Source organism: Panonychus citri, unplaced genomic scaffold (genome assembly GCF_014898815.1).
Source record: "Panonychus citri isolate SS breed McGregor unplaced genomic scaffold, ASM1489881v1 Contig00101, whole genome shotgun sequence".
Lineage (NCBI taxonomy): Eukaryota > Metazoa > Arthropoda > Arachnida > Trombidiformes > Tetranychidae > Panonychus > Panonychus citri.
In genome coordinates, this window is record NW_026515506.1 from 220,433 (window position 1) to 238,940 (window position 18,508).

General features: G+C 30.2%; 6 protein-coding genes and 1 long non-coding RNA gene across 8 annotated transcripts; 4 read left to right on the plus strand and 3 right to left on the minus strand.

Moving 5' to 3' along the window:
- Window position 1: 1 nt before the first annotated feature.
- LOC128388682 (Y+L amino acid transporter 2-like) lies at window positions 2–9,589 on the minus strand. The gene is made up of 7 exons (XM_053348115.1): window positions 8,415–9,589; window positions 7,506–7,725; window positions 5,844–5,888; window positions 2,083–2,206; window positions 1,889–1,992; window positions 1,198–1,622; window positions 2–951 (listed from the first exon to the last, which is right to left on the minus strand). The coding sequence occupies exons 1-7, from the start codon at window positions 8,947–8,949 to the stop codon at window positions 884–886; spliced, it is 1,521 nt and encodes a 506-aa protein (XP_053204090.1). The 5' UTR covers window positions 8,950–9,589; the 3' UTR covers window positions 2–883.
- On the plus strand, window positions 6,690–7,408 carry LOC128388691 (uncharacterized). The gene is made up of 2 exons (XR_008325324.1): window positions 6,690–7,044; window positions 7,264–7,408. It is a non-coding gene; the product is annotated as an uncharacterized LOC128388691 (long non-coding RNA).
- LOC128388678 (anaphase-promoting complex subunit 5-like) lies at window positions 9,476–14,198 on the plus strand. Of its 2 annotated transcripts, XM_053348110.1 has the most exons (3): window positions 9,476–9,602; window positions 10,465–10,994; window positions 11,890–14,198. In XM_053348110.1, the coding sequence occupies exon 3, from the start codon at window positions 11,905–11,907 to the stop codon at window positions 13,969–13,971; it is 2,067 nt and encodes a 688-aa protein (XP_053204085.1). In that variant the 5' UTR covers window positions 9,476–9,602; window positions 10,465–10,994; window positions 11,890–11,904; the 3' UTR covers window positions 13,972–14,198. The 2 variants fall into 2 exon arrangements, with proteins under 2 accessions (XP_053204085.1, XP_053204084.1); XM_053348109.1 differs by lacking the exons at window positions 9,476–9,602; window positions 10,465–10,994 and having other exon boundaries at window positions 11,654–14,198.
- A 135-nt stretch (window positions 14,199–14,333) lies between these two features.
- LOC128388686 (60S ribosomal protein L13-like) lies at window positions 14,334–15,108 on the plus strand. The gene is given in 2 exon segments (XM_053348119.1): window positions 14,334–14,598; window positions 14,601–15,108. Coding segments are annotated over 2 exon segments (615 nt in total). The 5' UTR covers window positions 14,334–14,414; the 3' UTR covers window positions 15,032–15,108.
- Window positions 15,109–15,304: 196 nt separating this feature from the next.
- LOC128388689 (trafficking protein particle complex subunit 2-like) lies at window positions 15,305–16,270 on the minus strand. The gene has a single exon (XM_053348121.1). The coding sequence runs from the start codon at window positions 15,833–15,835 to the stop codon at window positions 15,389–15,391; it is 447 nt and encodes a 148-aa protein (XP_053204096.1). The 5' UTR covers window positions 15,836–16,270; the 3' UTR covers window positions 15,305–15,388.
- Window positions 16,271–16,273: 3 nt separating this feature from the next.
- LOC128388684 (uncharacterized) lies at window positions 16,274–17,503 on the plus strand. Its single transcript, XM_053348117.1, has 4 exons — window positions 16,274–16,432; window positions 16,542–16,847; window positions 16,908–17,038; window positions 17,129–17,503. Exons 1-4 carry the CDS (start codon window positions 16,376–16,378, stop codon window positions 17,406–17,408), a joined length of 774 nt encoding a protein of 257 aa, XP_053204092.1. The 5' UTR covers window positions 16,274–16,375; the 3' UTR covers window positions 17,409–17,503.
- An 83-nt stretch (window positions 17,504–17,586) lies between these two features.
- Window positions 17,587–18,371, minus strand: LOC128388685 (60S ribosomal protein L13-like). The gene has a single exon (XM_053348118.1). It carries the CDS (start codon window positions 18,279–18,281, stop codon window positions 17,664–17,666), a length of 618 nt encoding a protein of 205 aa, XP_053204093.1. The 5' UTR covers window positions 18,282–18,371; the 3' UTR covers window positions 17,587–17,663.
- Window positions 18,372–18,508: the final 137 nt, after the last annotated feature.

An 18,508-nucleotide genomic window follows, 5' to 3' on the forward strand; every position in this document is an offset into this window, starting at 1 on the left:
ATTACAAGTTGATTATATACTTTTTTAATTAGATTAATGTGACGATAGCAAAAAAAATTAAGATAACAAAGTAACTCTACTTTTCCCTCCAATTAAACAATAGTTCATGGACTGTACTCTCTTATTTTACGAATGTAACAATTTAAATGGTTACAATTAATTTCGTTTACAATTAAATTAACAATTAAACCAGTCAATCCTTTTCCTTTTCTTCACAGTTTCATTTGTTTCTTTTTTTCTCATCATCTTTACAAAAATTAAATTTTCATGGATTTAACTCCAATCCCTCGTTGTCATTGAAATAATAATTATTGGTCATTATTATTGTTACTGGTCATCGTATCAATCCAATTTGTTTCCGTTTCCTTTGTTTGTTTTTGACCAGAACAAGAAAAAAATACACATCTAATCACTATTATTCATTATTATTATTATTGTTATTATTGTTCAATCTTGGATACAACAACTAATCAAATAAAAAATAATAATCCATGAGAAATAAATCCAAAGCCAAAACACTGATTTACTTCACGAATTTTGTAAACACAATCAGCTAATCATATATATATATAGTAATTTATATATATATTGTTAAAATCCCTTGAAGAATAAGTTAATTTTTTTCGTTTTTCATTTGTAAATATCATGTAAATCACTTCATCACATGAACAATAATCAATAATAATAATAATTATATAAATTAAATAAAACATGTCAATCAATCAGTCAATCAAAAGTTTCTTGTTGGTGGTTGCTTGATGATCGGGTGGTTTTGTTGATTTTGTTTGGCAGTAAAGAATAGAGTTTGTAGTTAACAATTTAATTGTTGTATAATTTGGAGATGAAGAAATGAAGAAGAAAAAAAAACTGGCCAATTAGTTAATCACATATCTTGAGCTTTTTCCGATGGAACTACAACAAACAATTTCTGTAATGTTATTGTTATTTTATCTAAATTAAGAGAAGAGAGAGAGAGAAAGAAAAGATACAATTAGTATAAATGAATCAACAATTAGGAGGTAAAAATGATCATTGTCATTTAGTTGATTATAACAATTTACTGATTAATGAAATTCGTGTTCATGTTTCTATGCTTCAAGATAAAAAAAAAGTTATAAGAAATAGAAAATTTCTAAAGAGATTGAAAAATCGTGTTGGTGGACAGACATGAGACGAACTGATTTTCATTGAACTTACAAATGAATTTCTGGAAAAATAATGGTTTATTTTTCCAGGCAATGAACACCAAGTAGACAGGTACACCCGATAAAATCATGATAAGACCAAAACCAGTGGATACTGGATCTTCAATTATTGGTACAACTATTATGAAAATGGTTGCTGCAATGTAGATCAATGGCCAGATTAATGGGACTTTGATGGGTCGAGCAAGATCAGGTCGCTTCCACCTTAAATAGGGAACACAAACAACAGCTAATCCAATTGCAAGCCAAGTAGAGAAACCAACATAATCCATTAGGGCGTAAATGTCTTTAAATAAAAGGTAAACCAATGAAAGTAAACACATTGCTATCACAGCGGGAACCGGTGTATGGTGTTTAATTTGAATCATGGATAATAATTGAGGCATTTGATTATATTCAGCGCCTGAATAGAATAACCTGTAAATGAGAAGGTGAGAAAAGAAAGTCAATCAGAATATTATTTCAAACAGAATAATAATATTTGAATCTTCAATCAGATAACCAAAGGTGAGAGGAAAAAGTATTTCCGATCCTCATGTAAACACTCAAAGAGTTTTTTTCTTCTGAATATTCATTAGTGTTATTATAAATTCACATAAATTGAGAACTAAATTAAGTCAAACTTTTCCACCCACAATATTGGTTATCTAATTTTTGTGAGGCCAAAATTTTAGATACAAAACCTTGAAGATGTAAAGAGAATCCCGTTGACTCCACCAAAGGTTGACATCGCTACGAAAATTGGAATTGTGTAGGCTAAACCAACCCATACTTTCTCCGCATAAGTCTACATAAAGAAAGAAATTAATTAATTTCTAATGATTAAGATCGTTGGAAAAGTAATGGTTAAGGTAAGAAATTAAATCAATCAACGTACCACAGCAACAGCATCAGAGGCCAATAGTTCACCAACGGATAGAGTTGAATGAAAAGCGATAATAGTCAGAACGTAAACAATAGTAACCAAAATGCATGAGATGTAAATTGCTTTTGGAAGATTCCTTTAATCATTTGAGGAAAATATGAAACAATTAGTTTTTAAGGTGTAAATGAAAAAATAAAAATAAAATTAACATTAATCATTAATCATTAATCAAAAAGTCTAACAATTAACTCTCTGAGTACATTGACAAGCTAATGGGTAATTTTCAATTTCTTGTGTTTAACTTTTAAACGATCATCGTTTTTAATTGTTTTTTGTAAAGGAAAAATGTTAATTCATTTTCCAATTAACTGATTCAGTTAATTGTTTCAACCATTTAACTAGTGTAATCATAATGGAGGTAATAATGATGAAAATACATCGAAAGTACAAGTTAATTGTGTATCATTTAGAATCGGCAAACATTTAACTCTCTATCTTTCTCTCTGTGTAATTAAGTAAATTGTCTGGTAGATTTAAATAATGATGATGCAAGTGATTGATTAAGTTTAATCATCAATGTTTTTCTTAATTCATTCGTTGATTAAGAAATGGTTATATAATTGACTGTTGGTCTGGATGATGATTAGGATTTTGATTGTCTGTGTCTATATTTTAATCATAACTTGTGATCATAATTTAATCATGAGATTTGAGTGGGTGTTCTGACAATTAATACCTTAATAAATCAATGGTGATGATGATTTAACAAAAATATTAACAATCGTAAAAAGTTAATGATAATGGTTAAGACTTAATTTTGTATCGTAATTGTCAAAGTTAAATTTACTCATGGACACAGACATGGAGCCACAATTGATACATTTGATTTAATTTGTGTAGGTTTGATGAAGAAACAATTAACAATTAATATAAATCAGGCTTCAACAATTAAGGTTAGGCCTGTGATTATTTAATACAAAAAAAAACCTTGATAGAATTAATCTAATCGTAAAGTTAATTAATGTTACATGTAATCAGTGATGTTACTCAAATCAAGATACATTTGATTCATAAATCCTGATCAGGGTAAACAATTAAGTGAAATTGAAAGTATAGATTAACAATTACAATTAATCCGATAAAAATATTGAATAATTTATTACATAAACAAAGAATTAAAAGATTAAAGAGAAATATAAATGAAACAATTAACTAATAATTGATCAGGTTATGAAAATTGTTGATTAAATTGTTCATGAGATTTTCATGAGAAAAACAATTTAAATATTTTCCCTGTAATTGTCTAACTAATATGACAATGATACTGTTGGTTTCAACAATTAAGTTCAATTATTGACAATTCAAATTTATTATTAATAACAACGTTAAAAAGTCTTAATTTTAATCTACTAGACAACGAATTTAAAACAATTTGAATTAAATTGAAACAGAGAAAACAAATTGTTTCATTTTATAGATTTCAATGTTAGTCTTGAAGAGCAACAGTTGATTCCAATGGTACAGAGTAAATCAATTCAATTGTTCATGAAGTTATCATGAACTAACTTGAGTAACAATAGGAAAAAAAGGTCTAAATTCAATTTCATCTGAATTGCTCAGGCATCAGGAATATGATCAAACCATAATTTGGCTCATTATAAGATATCATCTCTTCAAGTGTCATCAACAAGTTCCGTTGATAATCATGATAGATTCAGGATGAATTGTTATCACTTCAATTCAGAAAACTCAAACTCAATCGATAATCAATATAATTGAATAAGAAAGTTATAAATACCATGGTAACTGGTTACTGAGAATTTATTGATTACTTTTGATTGTGTCTTCTTTTTGCTATTGACAGTTTGTTACAATAGGGAAAGAGGTTAACCTTTTGAACATTTATTCAAATTAGATGATGATTAAGTTGAGATTATCATAATCAAATATCAATTCTAATGTCAAAACAATTAACAACACTCTTGTCTAAAATGTAGCAATTAAGCTTGGTTATTATTATTATCAGATGTACCTGAATATTAAATGTTACGAAAAGGTTGATATTTTCATGTCTCTGAATAAAGATTATCATTTGATTGGTAAAAGTAACAATTAAGATTCTTGATATTATTTAATGATTAATATTATCAACAATTCCCTTGTTAATCAATCAAATTATTAATATTAATAGTATGATATTGACACTCTAACCTTAAATAACAGAATCCCCGAATCGAGGGGATCTTAATTATCCACTTAATCATCAACAATTAACATCATCATTCAAAAGTAATCAACATGTTGTTTACTTGTTAATAACAAAAATCTTACCAATAATTAAGGTAAAAAATTGTGGTAACAATTTAGTTTGGATTATGTTGATTACTTTTGATTGATAACTAGTCTTGTTTACAATGTTGATACAAAAGTAAGAAGTTAATTAACTATTGACAAGTTTACTGATTAACTAATTTTTTTTATCAAAGATGAGGCTCTTATATGCTAACTATCATTAACAGAAACTAATCATTTCCAATCAATTGATTGTCAAAAATTAAGGTAGTTTAAAGTTAAATTGGTTTTTCTTAATCACAGAATTATTTTGAGTGTCAGTTAATTTAAATGTATCAGTTTGGTAAAACCATTGGATTGATGTTTAGTTAATAACATCGAGAGTTAATTACTCACATTTTTAAATTGTTACAACAGGTTGATTGTTATCAATTTAATCTCATTATCAGATATGTGTGTTAATCTGATAATTGTTGTTATCAAATCGACAATTAATCAATTCAATACGTGTTATATTAATGAGTGAGTTTAAGAAAAAGTAAGAGAGTAAAAAGTTTCAAATTGCTGATGATTAATTAAATTGATCAGCAATTTGAATCAATAATTAACCAACCTTGGAGTGTGAATCTTTTAAAAGAAACTCTTGATATTAGCTAATTGTTGCAATTATGATTAACGATTATAAATGATTGAAAAATATAGTAGAAAAAGTTTCCATGTTAAATCACTCGAATGATTTAATCTAATCAAACCTCTTAATTATAATCAACTGTTAAAAGTAAATAATTATCACAATTAGATATCGTAAGGTAATCAATAAAAGTTGAAGTGATCGGCACAATTGAAGACACGAATTAGTTAATTAGTAAAACTGAATATAATGTTATTAATATAGTTAATTGTTATGAAAGAAAAATATTAATAACAATTAAGACTTTTAAAGGATAACAAAATAAATATGATGATTAAATCAACAGTAAATAAACAAATTGAAAAACTAAATCATCTTGATAGTTGGAGGTTCAATCTATTGAACGTAAACTAATCAAAAAGTTAACAATCAACAAGAAGCTTCTGTAACCTTAATAAATACATATAGACAATCAATACAATTAATTAGGTAATTTTTAGGTTAATTGAATAATTAACAATTAATATTTAAATGTTTGCTCTTGAGTTCATCAAGGGTTAGTAAATAGAAATTGATTCTTTGTCAATTTGATGTTGAACTATTGAGGATAAATAATGAATGAGTATTAATTTTGACTGAGAAAACAAATCAACACAAAGTTAATTGTCAGGATTTATGATTGTAAGCCCAGAATAGTTGATTGGACAATTGTTAGTAGTAATACAATGTAATTTGTTTGTTTTTTTACCAATAAAAAGTATTTACAATTAACAAGAGGGAATAGAAAGTGAGAGTTAATTGTTAGAAAATGATAATTATGGTAATAAAAATGATTTAAATTGGAACTTACTTGTGAGGCTCCTTAAGCTCTTCAATGACAAAATTAAGATAATTCCTGGTGGAGTGACGATTATGATGATATTTACAGAGGAAGAAAAATAAAAACAAAAGGAAATGAATTAGTTTTGGAGGAAAAGACACTAAGGGAGATAAAGAGAGAGAGAGAGAGAGAGAGTGTGTGTGTAGGGTGGATGGAGGAAGAATAGAAAAAGATATCAGGCTAATGGATAAAACTAAATATTAACTAGAGAATGAAATTTGTGGAATAAAATTGACAACATGAAAAAAGGAAAAAGTAATAATCCTCTTCCATAATTGTTGTCAATTTGAGTTGATGATTTAATGGTAACCTTTTTGGTTTACATTAATCAACCAACACATAGAATGGGGGGGAAGCTAATGATTAAATCAATTCTATTCTATGGAATGATATTTTTGCTTCTCTTTTGTGTATTTTAGTCTGTAAAGGAAAAGGTAAACTGATAAGGAAAAAGTGTTAAGGCCTAGATGTTTGTGGCTTTTTATAGAAAAAAAATGTAAATATTATTGGATAAGAAAATAGAATAGAAAATTGATTTAATCACTTGCTCACTTTTCCTTTCCTTTCTTCTCTTTATCTTCTATGGGTTTATTAACCATTAACAGGAGAGAGAGAAAGAGGGAAAGATAAAGAGATACACAATATTCACCATGTTGGATAATAATAGTAACATGAAAAAAGGTTTTCAATCGATAACTTTTGGGTAGAACTGAATAAATAGACAATTAACTTCCATAGGCCTTTGAGTTTTGTTGTTGTTTCTTTTGCAGAAAATGTAACATTAGACTTGTTAAAGAGGAAACGGAACAAAGGTAAAAATAATTCATAGATTTAAACGATAATCATGATGGAAATAAGCTGATTAACCCAAGTTAATGTAGAAAAAGAGAAACAAAAAAAAACCAATAAAATTAATAAATTAACCAAATTGGTGGAAAGAAAAATTCTAATTACGATTAACCTTTGACAAAATTTTCTATTCTTTTTTCCTATTATCTTATAAATCTCAATAGATGGCGATCTTTGTTTTCGATCTTTTCTCATATGTTGAATTGATTGTTTATTAACATGTTTTCTTTTTTTTTTAATTAATTGATTAATATTGGAATTTGAATCAACTTATTTGTGAAAAAGTTCGTATACAAGTGTTGGTAGAACAACTTGACACCAAGTAAGTATAAAAAAAAAAAACAACAAAACAAACAAAATAGGTAGGACCGCATGGTTCTTATCTTATGATTTATAACATTGAACGTTTAGTTCATAATTTAAAAATTGAACGTTTAGTTCGTAATTTAAAAATTGTTCCATTATGGAAAACTTCTTTATTAATTGAATACCCAATTTTTTTCTCTTTCCTATTTATCTGAATATGTAATTTTGGCCTCAGGGGCACTTCGAGATTTTTGTAATCCATGATCCTTTCCCTCCTTTTTTTCCCCTCTCCCTTGTACGGTTGTCACTACCGGAAACGATGAATTTTAATTCATCGAAGCCTCCCCTGAGGCCGCTGTTGAAGCTTAAATAAACTTGAACATTGAACTCTTTTGATTTTATTTTTTTCGCTTCTTTTTTAATTGTTGGGGTTTTGTTTTGTTTCTTTTCTATTCTTTGGTTAATTGTTCTACTTACCATCCATTGTAGGCAAATAGTCCCGAATAGAATGATGCTGCTATTTTCGTTATTTTGGTCTCTGAATTGTCAAAGTTGAAATGTTCTGTATGACCAAGTGATATTTGATATATTCCCGTTCCGATGATCAATGCTAATGCCAATAGTTTACCGTAGGTGAAAAAATCTTGTACTCGTGTGGACCATTTAACATCCCAACAATTAACGAATGTAAGTAGACCTAATTGAGTTGGTTAAGAGGAATAGAGAGAGAATATTTTGTAATATGTATTAGGTGTATTCTCAATTGTTCTTAATGGTGATGATTTGTTGATTGTCTCAAGTGTCTTAATAATCTCTTCTTATTTTGTTTCTTTTTCTCTCTGTATTTTTCTTCATCTTAATTTTTTTTTCTTCTTCTCTTCTCTGTTTAGCTTACAATACAGAATTAATGGTTTACAAATAAATTGTTTAATCTTTCCCATGTTCAGGATTTTCTAAAGTTAGATTTGGATAAAGATGCTGAGGAGAAAAAAAATAACGGAAATTATGATGATGGTGAGATGAGATGAAGAGAAATAGACAAGCCACGTTTTTCTCGTCTCTCTCTCTCTCTTTCTCTGTTGATTCTTCATTCATTTTCATCACGAGATTTTACTTTTCTAGGTTTAACTAGACTCGAAATCTCTGAATGAGAAGAGAGAGAGAGAGAGAGACACACACATATACACTCATAAGTCTTTGGCTTTTCATTCATTTTCCTGGTTCCTCTAATTATAACCTAAGCCATCAACGATCATTAACATTTTGGTGTTTGAAGAGAGACAGAGACATACGATTCACGGAAGTAACTGGAACAGCCCATTCGATGGATATAACAACTTAGTGGGCTGAGTTATATCATTTGAACATTTTGTCGGTGACACTTACCAATACAAACTACAGCAAGGTAACTAGTTGCTGCATCCGGTGGATCACAATCGGGGAATACTGGTTTTAATATATAGATGGCAAAGGTTCGAGCTACGATCGCTTGTGAACAAGGTCTCACGATGATACATTCGACCCATAGACGAAGGAAGCCCATAAAAGAACCAAATGATTCCATAATGTAAGCATAATCAGCACCACTTTTGGTTATCATGCAACCCAATTCAGCGAAACAGTAGGCACCAATTAATGAATAGATTCCACATGAAGCCCAAACCACCAGCGATAAACCAACGGAACCAGTTGATTTTAGGACACCTTTGGGAGAGACAAATATTCCCGAACCGATGATACTACCAACTATAACTGTACACCCATTGAGAAGTGACATTTTAGGTTTAAGGCAGACAATATCATCGGACATTTTGTTTGACCCTTTAGCATTTAAAGGTTCATTATCAGGTGAGTTTTTGATTCCCTCTTCGACATTATCCGCCGTGGGTATTGGACTGTATTCCTTAATTTCACCCGACATGTTTGATTCCGTTAATATGGATTAATTGTTATTTCTTGTTAAATTAAGAAATTATTTTAATTGTTCTTGTAACACTAAAGTAATGATAATGATAATGTTGTTGTTGTTGTTTGTTGATTTTAATTTTCTTCTCTTAATTGTAACAAAGGAGAGAGATAGAGATAGTGTTTGATATTTGGTTAATTAGAGAGAAACAGTTAAGATGATCAGGGAGACACACAATTAAATTAATTAGATTTTATGTGTAATCAATTGAGGAATGATGAAGTCAAGAATGAAGAATAGTTGTTTTGGTTAATTTGATTGTTGATAATTTAACAAGACACAATTGATTAACGTTGTTCGATCTATTTACTTGCATGATAAGAAAAAGAAAATTTAATTATTTTAATTGTTGATTCCTTGTTTTCTTATGATGATTTTTTTTCTTCCACAGTTTTTTGTTTCTGTTGTTTCTTTTTCTATGGGTTTTCGATACACACTCACCATTGGTGAATGAACATTGATGATAAATGAGCCAACATGGATTCGCAGTGAGAAAAACAAGGAAAAGGAAGAAGATGAAAAAGGAGCGAAGATGGTGATGATCAAGCAGACGAAGGAGACGAAGATGATGATGATGATACAACAAAGCTTCAAAACACAGAGCAAAAGTAAAGTCAAATCAAGAGGAAAGAGATGAGAGAGAGAGTGTGTGTGAGAGAGAGAGGGAGAAAAGGATGATGTAAAGTGAGAGGATGATGAAAAGAGAGAGAGAGAGATTATTAGACAGAAAGATAGACAGTCAGAGAGAAAGTAACTCCAGGCAGACTCAGAACTTTGAGCTTCTTCTGGGTAAGGTAAGTTTCAAGAGGAATCAGACAGACTCAATTAGATTCTTTAATTTTTTTACTCTATTGAGAGAGAGAGATGATGATGATAATGACTCGAATTATGATGAGGATGATGAAGAGTAAGGTGTGTGTTTAATTGTATCTTTAAGTTCAATCAACAACAAGAGTCATGATGATAATCGATAGAAATCATTAAAATGACGAAACAATTAATACTCAGAATAATCTTTTAATTCTGAATCTTTTTTTTCTCTCTTTTTTCTTCACTTTCTTATTTCTTACAGAATTCAAAGTCAGACGGAAGATATTTAATCCAATGGAGAGAATGGATGACAAAATTGTTACATGATGATGATGACGAATGTTAGAATTTCCTCTCTCGAAATTCACCTTTCCCTTTTTACTTTCTATTTCCATCAGCGAAGCTACTAAATTGTCGCTTCGTTTCTTGCCTTCGCCTTCCTCTCCATTCGTTCATCCTCATCTTCGTCTTATCATCATCTTTATCATCCTCATCTTTTTTAGCTTATCAAACTTCCTACACTTTTTTTCTGTCACATTTCTTGTTTTCTGTCTATGTGACAATTTTTTCTCTCTCTCTCTCTCTCTGAGAAAAGAGAAAAGATTAATTTGATTAATTTTCCTCAGTTTTTTTCTTCTTTTTAATTTGATTCCCTATTAGTTAATTTCTTAACCAACATTAATTACATTGGACGATCATTGGTCAGGTTCGGTGATACAATTATAATTGGATATACTTTAAATTGTCAAATCATTTAATCATTTTCACCTTGGATCAACTTTACTTTGGGCTGTCATTGATTTTTGTTTTTTTTCATTCTCTGTTAATTGTTAACTATTAACAACAACCAGCAATTAATTTTTCCATCATAATTTTTATTATCTCTTGTGTTGGACTGATTTAGTTAATCACTTATTCAATTAATCAATTTCATTAGCCTTGAATTTTTGGACTGTCTTGTTTTGTTTTTGTTGTTTTTTTTTTTGCAATTTTAAAAAATTTAGTTTTCCAATTTCAGATAATCAAACAATTAACTATTGAAAGTGTTTCAATTTCAACTTGTTGATCAACAATCAACAATTTTTGATCAATATTCATCAATATTTCTCTTGACAGCTAATCAAATTAAATCAACGGCTAATTAACTTACCATCCCTTTTTTATTTTGAAAAGTAAACATCATCACAAAGGTAAATTGTTATTCTAACAATTAAAAAGATACCAAATTAATGGGAAATTTTTGTTAATGGTTTTCTTTTCATATCTTTCCAACTAATCATAAACTTTTACTATTTTCATTACAATGATGAAAAACATGATTGTTTAATTTACCACCATCAGAGTAAACAATTAATTCAATTTTATCTATTAATTAGTTAATCCTCTCCAACATCTCATCATCTCATCATTTCAGTTGATTGTTTGATGATTTTAATTGTTTAATCATTTTTTTCTCTCTCTTCCTGATTTCTGACCATTCAAACTTTCACCAAACATAATTACAAGTGAAAATATTTGTGAACAATCACCTTCCTGTAATTGGATATTAAAGTTAATTAATTTTTCTGTTAATTAACAAAAAAAGATTGAGTTGTTTTCTAGTTAACTGTTGATTCCTTTGTATCTGTTGTTACTTTATTGGCGAAATTAAATTTTTAATTCAACTCCATCGAATATTAACCTTTTTTAATTGCTTGGAATGAAAGTTTGCAGAAAAAGAGAAAAGAGTTTTAATTAGATGAACAATTAAGATTTTCTAATTTAATTTCGTAAGAATCTCGATGTATCGATGTATCGATTCTCTTTTGGCGCCAATCGAAAAATTTTCAATTCTTTTCTTTTGCTTTTTCATTTTCTCTTCTCAATATGTTTACTTTTCCTCATTAATTGTTTCCATTCTAATTAAATGATTAATTGATTTGATTTTTAATTCTTTGAGTCATTTAATTTATGGTCTATTCACTAAGCTAATTTCGTTGTTGTTTTCGTTTGAATTCATTGGCCATGGTTTGATTTTCTTTTTGTTTTCTTTTTGTTTTCTCTTTTTTTTCTTTGGTCTTGTTTTTTTTTCTCAATATGGAAAAGAATCAAAATAATTCAATGGATCCGACAATTGATTTTCATCCAACACCATATAAATTGTGTTTAACTTTATTGGCTACTTGTTTTACTGATCGTAAAGTTGAGCTAACATATCGTGAGATTGGACGATTTTGTATCATCATAATGAAACTTATCCATGGTTTGGAACTTAGTTATTCACAATTGAGATCATTTCTACTTAAATCTGGTTTGAGTAAAATGATTTTACAATTGTTTGAAGAGAGGATGGTTAATTTGGTTAACGAAGATGTTGGATCGATAATTGACTTAATCGCCAAAAGCAAACCATACATTTCAACTGGGTCAAATCTTACCCATAGTTACACATTAGGAATAAACAAATCCTCCATATTGGGACTATTTCTAAGGAAAATGGCCATTTTTTTTGATCGATTAGATTTCATGAAAATTGTCCAGCTTTACGAATCCCTACAATTATACTATAAAGAAGGTCAAAAAAAGGATATGACCGATCCTGGCCATGGAGAGTTACGATATAAGTGTATTAATCCAAGTAAACAGATCAATTTAATCCAGATTAATGAGAAACAAGCACTTTCACCTCTCGAATTGGTTAAGCTGATACAAAGTTGTTATCCATCTGGAAGACCCAATCCAACACAGTTAAAGAATCTTAAATCAACTTATTTCCTTCAATACTTGAATTATCTTCGTCTAAATGAATATTCAGCAGCTCAAGATTTTCTTTTCGCCTATTTTGATGGTTATGTTGATCAGGAAACCCGATGTTGGGCTGCTCTTAATCAAGCAATGTTTCACCTTCACTTTAATCGTTACCGATTGGCAATGGAAAGTGTCAAAGAATGTATTTCAAGTGCTCAAGAGGCGAACGATGAAAGATGCATGGAATTTGCCTTCCTTTTAATTGCTAAGATAATCATAAATGAGAAAAATCCGTCCTACACCGAAGAAGATATAATCCGATTTCTTCATCATCTTCAAACTCGAGCAACCGAATTAGATTTACATCATCTTTCAGCGATTGCTTGTCTTCATCTTGAAAGTCTTATTGGTCCAATGGCGGAATACGAGAGAAATAGCCGACCCGATGGTACAGCTAATCCTGAACTTTTAGCTGTTAAACATTCATTACCAGAGATATTGATGATGAGCTATGCAATTAAAAGTGATCAATATGCTACCCTTGGGGCGACACATTTAACTTTACTCTATTCTCAAGCTTTACTTGATTTACATCTTGTTCAACATGTTGGCGATGGTTTAGTTTACAGGGTAAATGAGAATACCTGTATTGCCATAAGAAATATTGCTCTTCACCTTTGGCGGAATCTTGGACATTACAATTTAGCTCGAGATATGATTACCTCATTAGCTGCTAATCTTTTCTCTTTCTATCAAACTAATATAACCTCGATTTGGGAACAAGCATTGGCTGAAATTCAATTTGAACATTATTATCTTAAAGATGAATGGTCGAAGGCGGAAAATTTTGTTAAAAAGATTCAACTTTACGATAAAACGGAAGCTTCAATTCGAGCGGCTGAACTTTACCTTAAACAGAAACGTCGTGATGAAGCATTTGCAACGATATCGAAACTTCAAAATTCACCCGAATATCATCAACTTTCAGCTTATACTCAAGTTCGTATTATGATTATGAAGGGAAATGTTCTCAATGATTTTGAGACACTTTTCGAAGCCTTAGAAATTGTTAAAAAGCATAAATTTGGCCTACTTGAGACTCGATGTGTCCTTGAAATCGCTCGACTTGAATATAAATTTGGACAAAAGTCAAAATCATTAACTTTATTACGAAGTGTTTTCATCACTGTTCTTGGTTATGCTACTCGTCGGGAAGTCGCTTTTGCTCATTACCTTGAAGCCTTAAATTGCCGATCATTTGGTCATCTTGATGCTGCTCTTAATTCCAATGAAACGGCCATTTCAATTTACCGACAAATCGAAGATCGTGAATATTGTCGTAAAGCTTATTCTTTACACGCTCAACTTTATAATGAAAAGAAAGATTTCGAAAAAAGAAATTTCTATGCTCTTCAAGTGAGAAAATTGTTGGCGACATAACAACAATAGTTAATATCTTTTAAATTGCTCAAAAATTAATCTATAAAAAAAATCAGACAATTTCTTAATTGGTCAAAACAAATTTGTGATTTGCTTGATAAAATCAATCCACCAAAACATAAACTGTTAATCTTGTAAATCATCAGTCATTAAAATTCTGAAAATATTTTTATCATATTCAACATAAAAAATTGTAGATGATTTTACCACAAAATATAATCGAATCTGGAGAAATTAACAAAATTTCTTGAAAAAAATCTAAAATTGAAAATTTAATTAACTTTTTGAGAGAAAAAATAGGTTTAAATTTCGCGCTTCTCGCTAGATGGTGATATTTGTTATCAGGCGGAAACGGAATCAGTTTTTCTTGAGACTTAGTTTTCTTGACTGAGTGTTTTTTGTTAATTGTGTTTAGTTGATTTTGTGTTTTTAATTTAATTAAAATGGGAAAATTTCGTAACAATGTGGTACCTAATGTACATTTCCACAAGGATTGGCAAAAGTATATAAAGACCTGGTTCAATCAACCAGCCCGAAAGGCTCGAAGAGCAAGGACCCGATTAACTAAATCTAAACCAAATTCCCTCAAGCCTGTTGTTAGTTGTCCTACCATGAGGTATAATATCAAAAGCGACTTGGACGAGGCTTTTCAATCACTGAATTAAAGGCTGTCGGTATGTCCGTTGGTTATGCTCGATCTATTGGTATCTCGGTTGACCCAAGACGTAAAAACAAATCAAATGAAAGTGTTGAAAGTAACATCCATCGTCTCAAGGTTTACAAGAATAGACTTCAAATTGTTTCAAGACCTGGCAAGAAGAACAAGAAACCCGCTGGTGCCCCAGAAGTAGACAAATTAACCACCACCATTAGAGGAAAAATCATGCCCCTTAAAGCCAAGAGGATCACCATCACTCGGCGAGTTGTCGATAAAAGAATGGCCAAATTCAAGCCTTTCCAATTGACCCGAATGGCCAGAAAGAAGGAACGTCTTGTAGGTTACAGAGAAAAGAAGGCTAAAGAAGCCGCTGAAAGTCTAGATGGTCCTGGAAAGAAGTAAATTAAGTCATCCGTATCTTCTGCTATCAAATCAATTTACAAATTGTCAAAAAATTAAACTTGATAACAAAATATCAATCAATCCATACTCTCTAATCTTCTGTTCAATAGCATCTTCATTAACTCTGTTCACTCAGATACATGAAATTGTTTCAATTCGCGAGAAATTTATCATCACAACAATTTCGTTTCATTAGATTCGTTTATTAACATTCAATTTCTCTTCAAGATTAGTTAATTCTTAAGAACAAAACAAGATGCAATTATGATCATGTAATTTATAAATTCTCTTATGAGATCAGTAATATTTTATTTTACTCTTTTTCTTTAAAATCATTTAGGTAAACATTGATTAGGTTCATGGGAGATACTTTTTAGCAAATGTTAAAGCTTTTTTCTCAAAAACAGATGATCGAATTGGAGTATGAAGCTCATAGAATGTATTAAGTGTAAATTTACAGTACAAATCGTATAAATCGGTGAAAAAAGATCTCAAACTTGTATCTTCAATCTTGGTTGCATCATGGAGAAGTAGAAATTTAATTGTACTTGAAGCACAAACGAAACCATTAACATAATATTCATTAAATTTGTCAACAACTTTCAAATACATATTAGAATTAGAAGAAGTCAAGAAAGATTCATCAATTAAATCCAAAGATGAATGAGCGATGAATTGAGATAAATTTCTATTCTCTGTTGATCTTTCACTAGATTTTGTCGTATATTCTAATTCAAATATTGGATTATCACTTTTACCCACAATGACAAAATAATAATTCGATCCTTGACCAGTTTGAGTCATAATTAAATAGATTTAATTGCTTTAAAATAACACAAGAAAACAAATGTTTCTAATCAACACAAACAATTAAATGTCAACTGATTCTTGTTAAGCCTAAGGTAACGAATCCAATTCCAAACGAGTCCAATTTTAATTCAGTCAAAGGCAAAAGTGAAGATCCAAATCCAAAGGACTTGATATGAAATTTTGACAATCAGAAAGAAAACAATTTAATTAAACGATTAAATCGTAACAATTGATCAGTATTTCCATTAATATTTCGATGTGTAATCACTCACAAAGCTAAAATTGATTGATTCCGCCTCCATTACTACAAAATTGAACTTCTATTCAATGAAAGAAATTGAATTTGATTTGATTTTCATTTGGAATCATTTGGTTATCAAATGTTCGATTAATCGATCATAGAACTTTCGATGTATCGAACTCTTTTCTTTTTAATTCTTTTCCCGCTTCGGTTATAAGGATTGACTTTTGGTCGCAATTGTTTTTTTAATTGTTTTCTTCTTAATTTAATTGTTTGGTTGTTCAATTCTAATTATGGCCAGTTTGAGAGAGATTATCATCTATCAACATTTCAAAGCACTCGCTTCAAAGGTAAGTTGTAATGGAATAGTAAATTTGATTCATTCTTAAGGTGAATTAAATTTTTCCTCTTTTGGTTTGTTTTGTTTACTTATTTTTTTGGTTGTTTATCTTTAATTAGGATGAGGAAGTTGACAGAGTTTTTCGAATGCTGTTAATGGGATACTTCCACCCGACGATTAATAATCTGATGAAAATATTCAATCAAGGACAAGAGATTCCTAATATAAATTTACGGCAATTAAGTCAACAGATTGATGAATCTATTGGAAGTGAAGTTGCTGAATATTATAAATATCTAACTGGTAAACGTAACAATCCAACTTGTGATGAGTTAATGGTTGAGGTGGAAAAATTTAAACTCGATTGTCAAAATCTTGCCTCTATTGATAGAGAGATCGCCAATGTTTCGGAAAATATTTTAAAGGTAAATTGTAACCGAAGTTAATCCCGTTGAATTTAAACTCATTTTCTCTCATTTTAATAGGAAGCCAATAAATTTTATGAATATGTTGAAAAACACACCAAAGAATTTAAATTGGGATTCAAATTGAATTATGATCATGCAACTGGTAATTTACTTTGTGCCAAGGCTCAAGCAACTTGTTTGAAGAAAAGGTGAGAATGACTATTATCTTATTTGAGAATCAATTGTGAATTACAAAAGATTGTTACTAATTAGATTTTTGGTTCTATTCAATTTTCCAGACTGGAAGAGACTGAAGAAGCTGTTCATAAATATGGAAAAAAAGAAATAGTTGAACGTCTGAAAGGTAAACGAAATGATTTAGAAACTGAGAATCAAAGTTTAACTAGTGAACTTGAAGAGAAGAAGAAAAAATTGGAAAAATATGAAAAACTTGATCCAAAATTGATTGAAGAATATACTAAACTTAAAGATGAATTAAGTTGCCGATTATGGGCTTACAGGATGGTTGATCGAAGTTCAAATTGTTCTCAAGGATCAATTGGAGATTTATCATGTTAAACAATTATTATTTCCATTGGAGATACGAACGATGTGAAATAGTAATTTCTTCTTTCACCGTGAGAGAAAATAAATCACCTTAATGATCAGATGAACGTATTTAGTTGACAATTTACTCGCGAATCGAAACTATCGATTTACCCGAATTGAACGCCGTTGAGATTTGACTATAAATTGATTGATATTTTGTTATCAAGTTTAATTTTTTGACAATTTGTAAATTGATTTGATAGCAGAAGATACGGATGACTTAATTTACTTCTTTCCAGGACCATCTAGACTTTCAGCGGCTTCTTTAGCCTTCTTTTCTCTGTAACCTACAAGACGTTCCTTCTTTCTGGCCATTCGGGTCAATTGGAAAGGCTTGAATTTGGCCATTCTTTTATCGACAACTCGCCGAGTGATGGTGATCCTCTTGGCTTTAAGGGGCATGATTTTTCCTCTAATGGTGGTGGTTAATTTGTCTACTTCTGGGGCACCAGCGGGTTTCTTGTTCTTCTTGCCAGGTCTTGAAACAATTTGAAGTCTATTCTTGTAAACCTTGAGACGATGGATGTTACTTTCAACACTTTCATTTGATTTGTTTTTACGTCTTGGGTCAACCGAGATACCAATAGATCGAGCATAACCAACGGACATACCGACAGCCTTTAATTCAGTGATTGAAAAGCCTCGTCCAAGTCGCTTTTTGATATTATACCTCATGGTAGGACAACTAACAACAGGCTTGAGGGAATTTGGTTTAGATTTAGTTAATCGGGTCCTTGCTCTTCGAGCCTTTCGGGCTGGTTGATTGAACCAAGTCTTTATATACTTTTGCCAATCCTTGTGGAAATGTACATTAGGTACCACATTGTTACGAAATTTTCCCATTTCACCTTATAAACAATTAACTTAATTATATTAATAGATTATCTTACACTTGGAAACAAAACAACAAACAGATTTTGTATTTTCTGAAAAAAGGAAAACAAAAATTTCTCAAATTCATTATTCCGTTTCCGCTCATCGACACTCGCGCCATCTGGGGAATAGAATGAAAGTTAATCGGGTCAATCAATTTTCTTTTTGACAGAAACAAACAATTAATTAGTAAATCT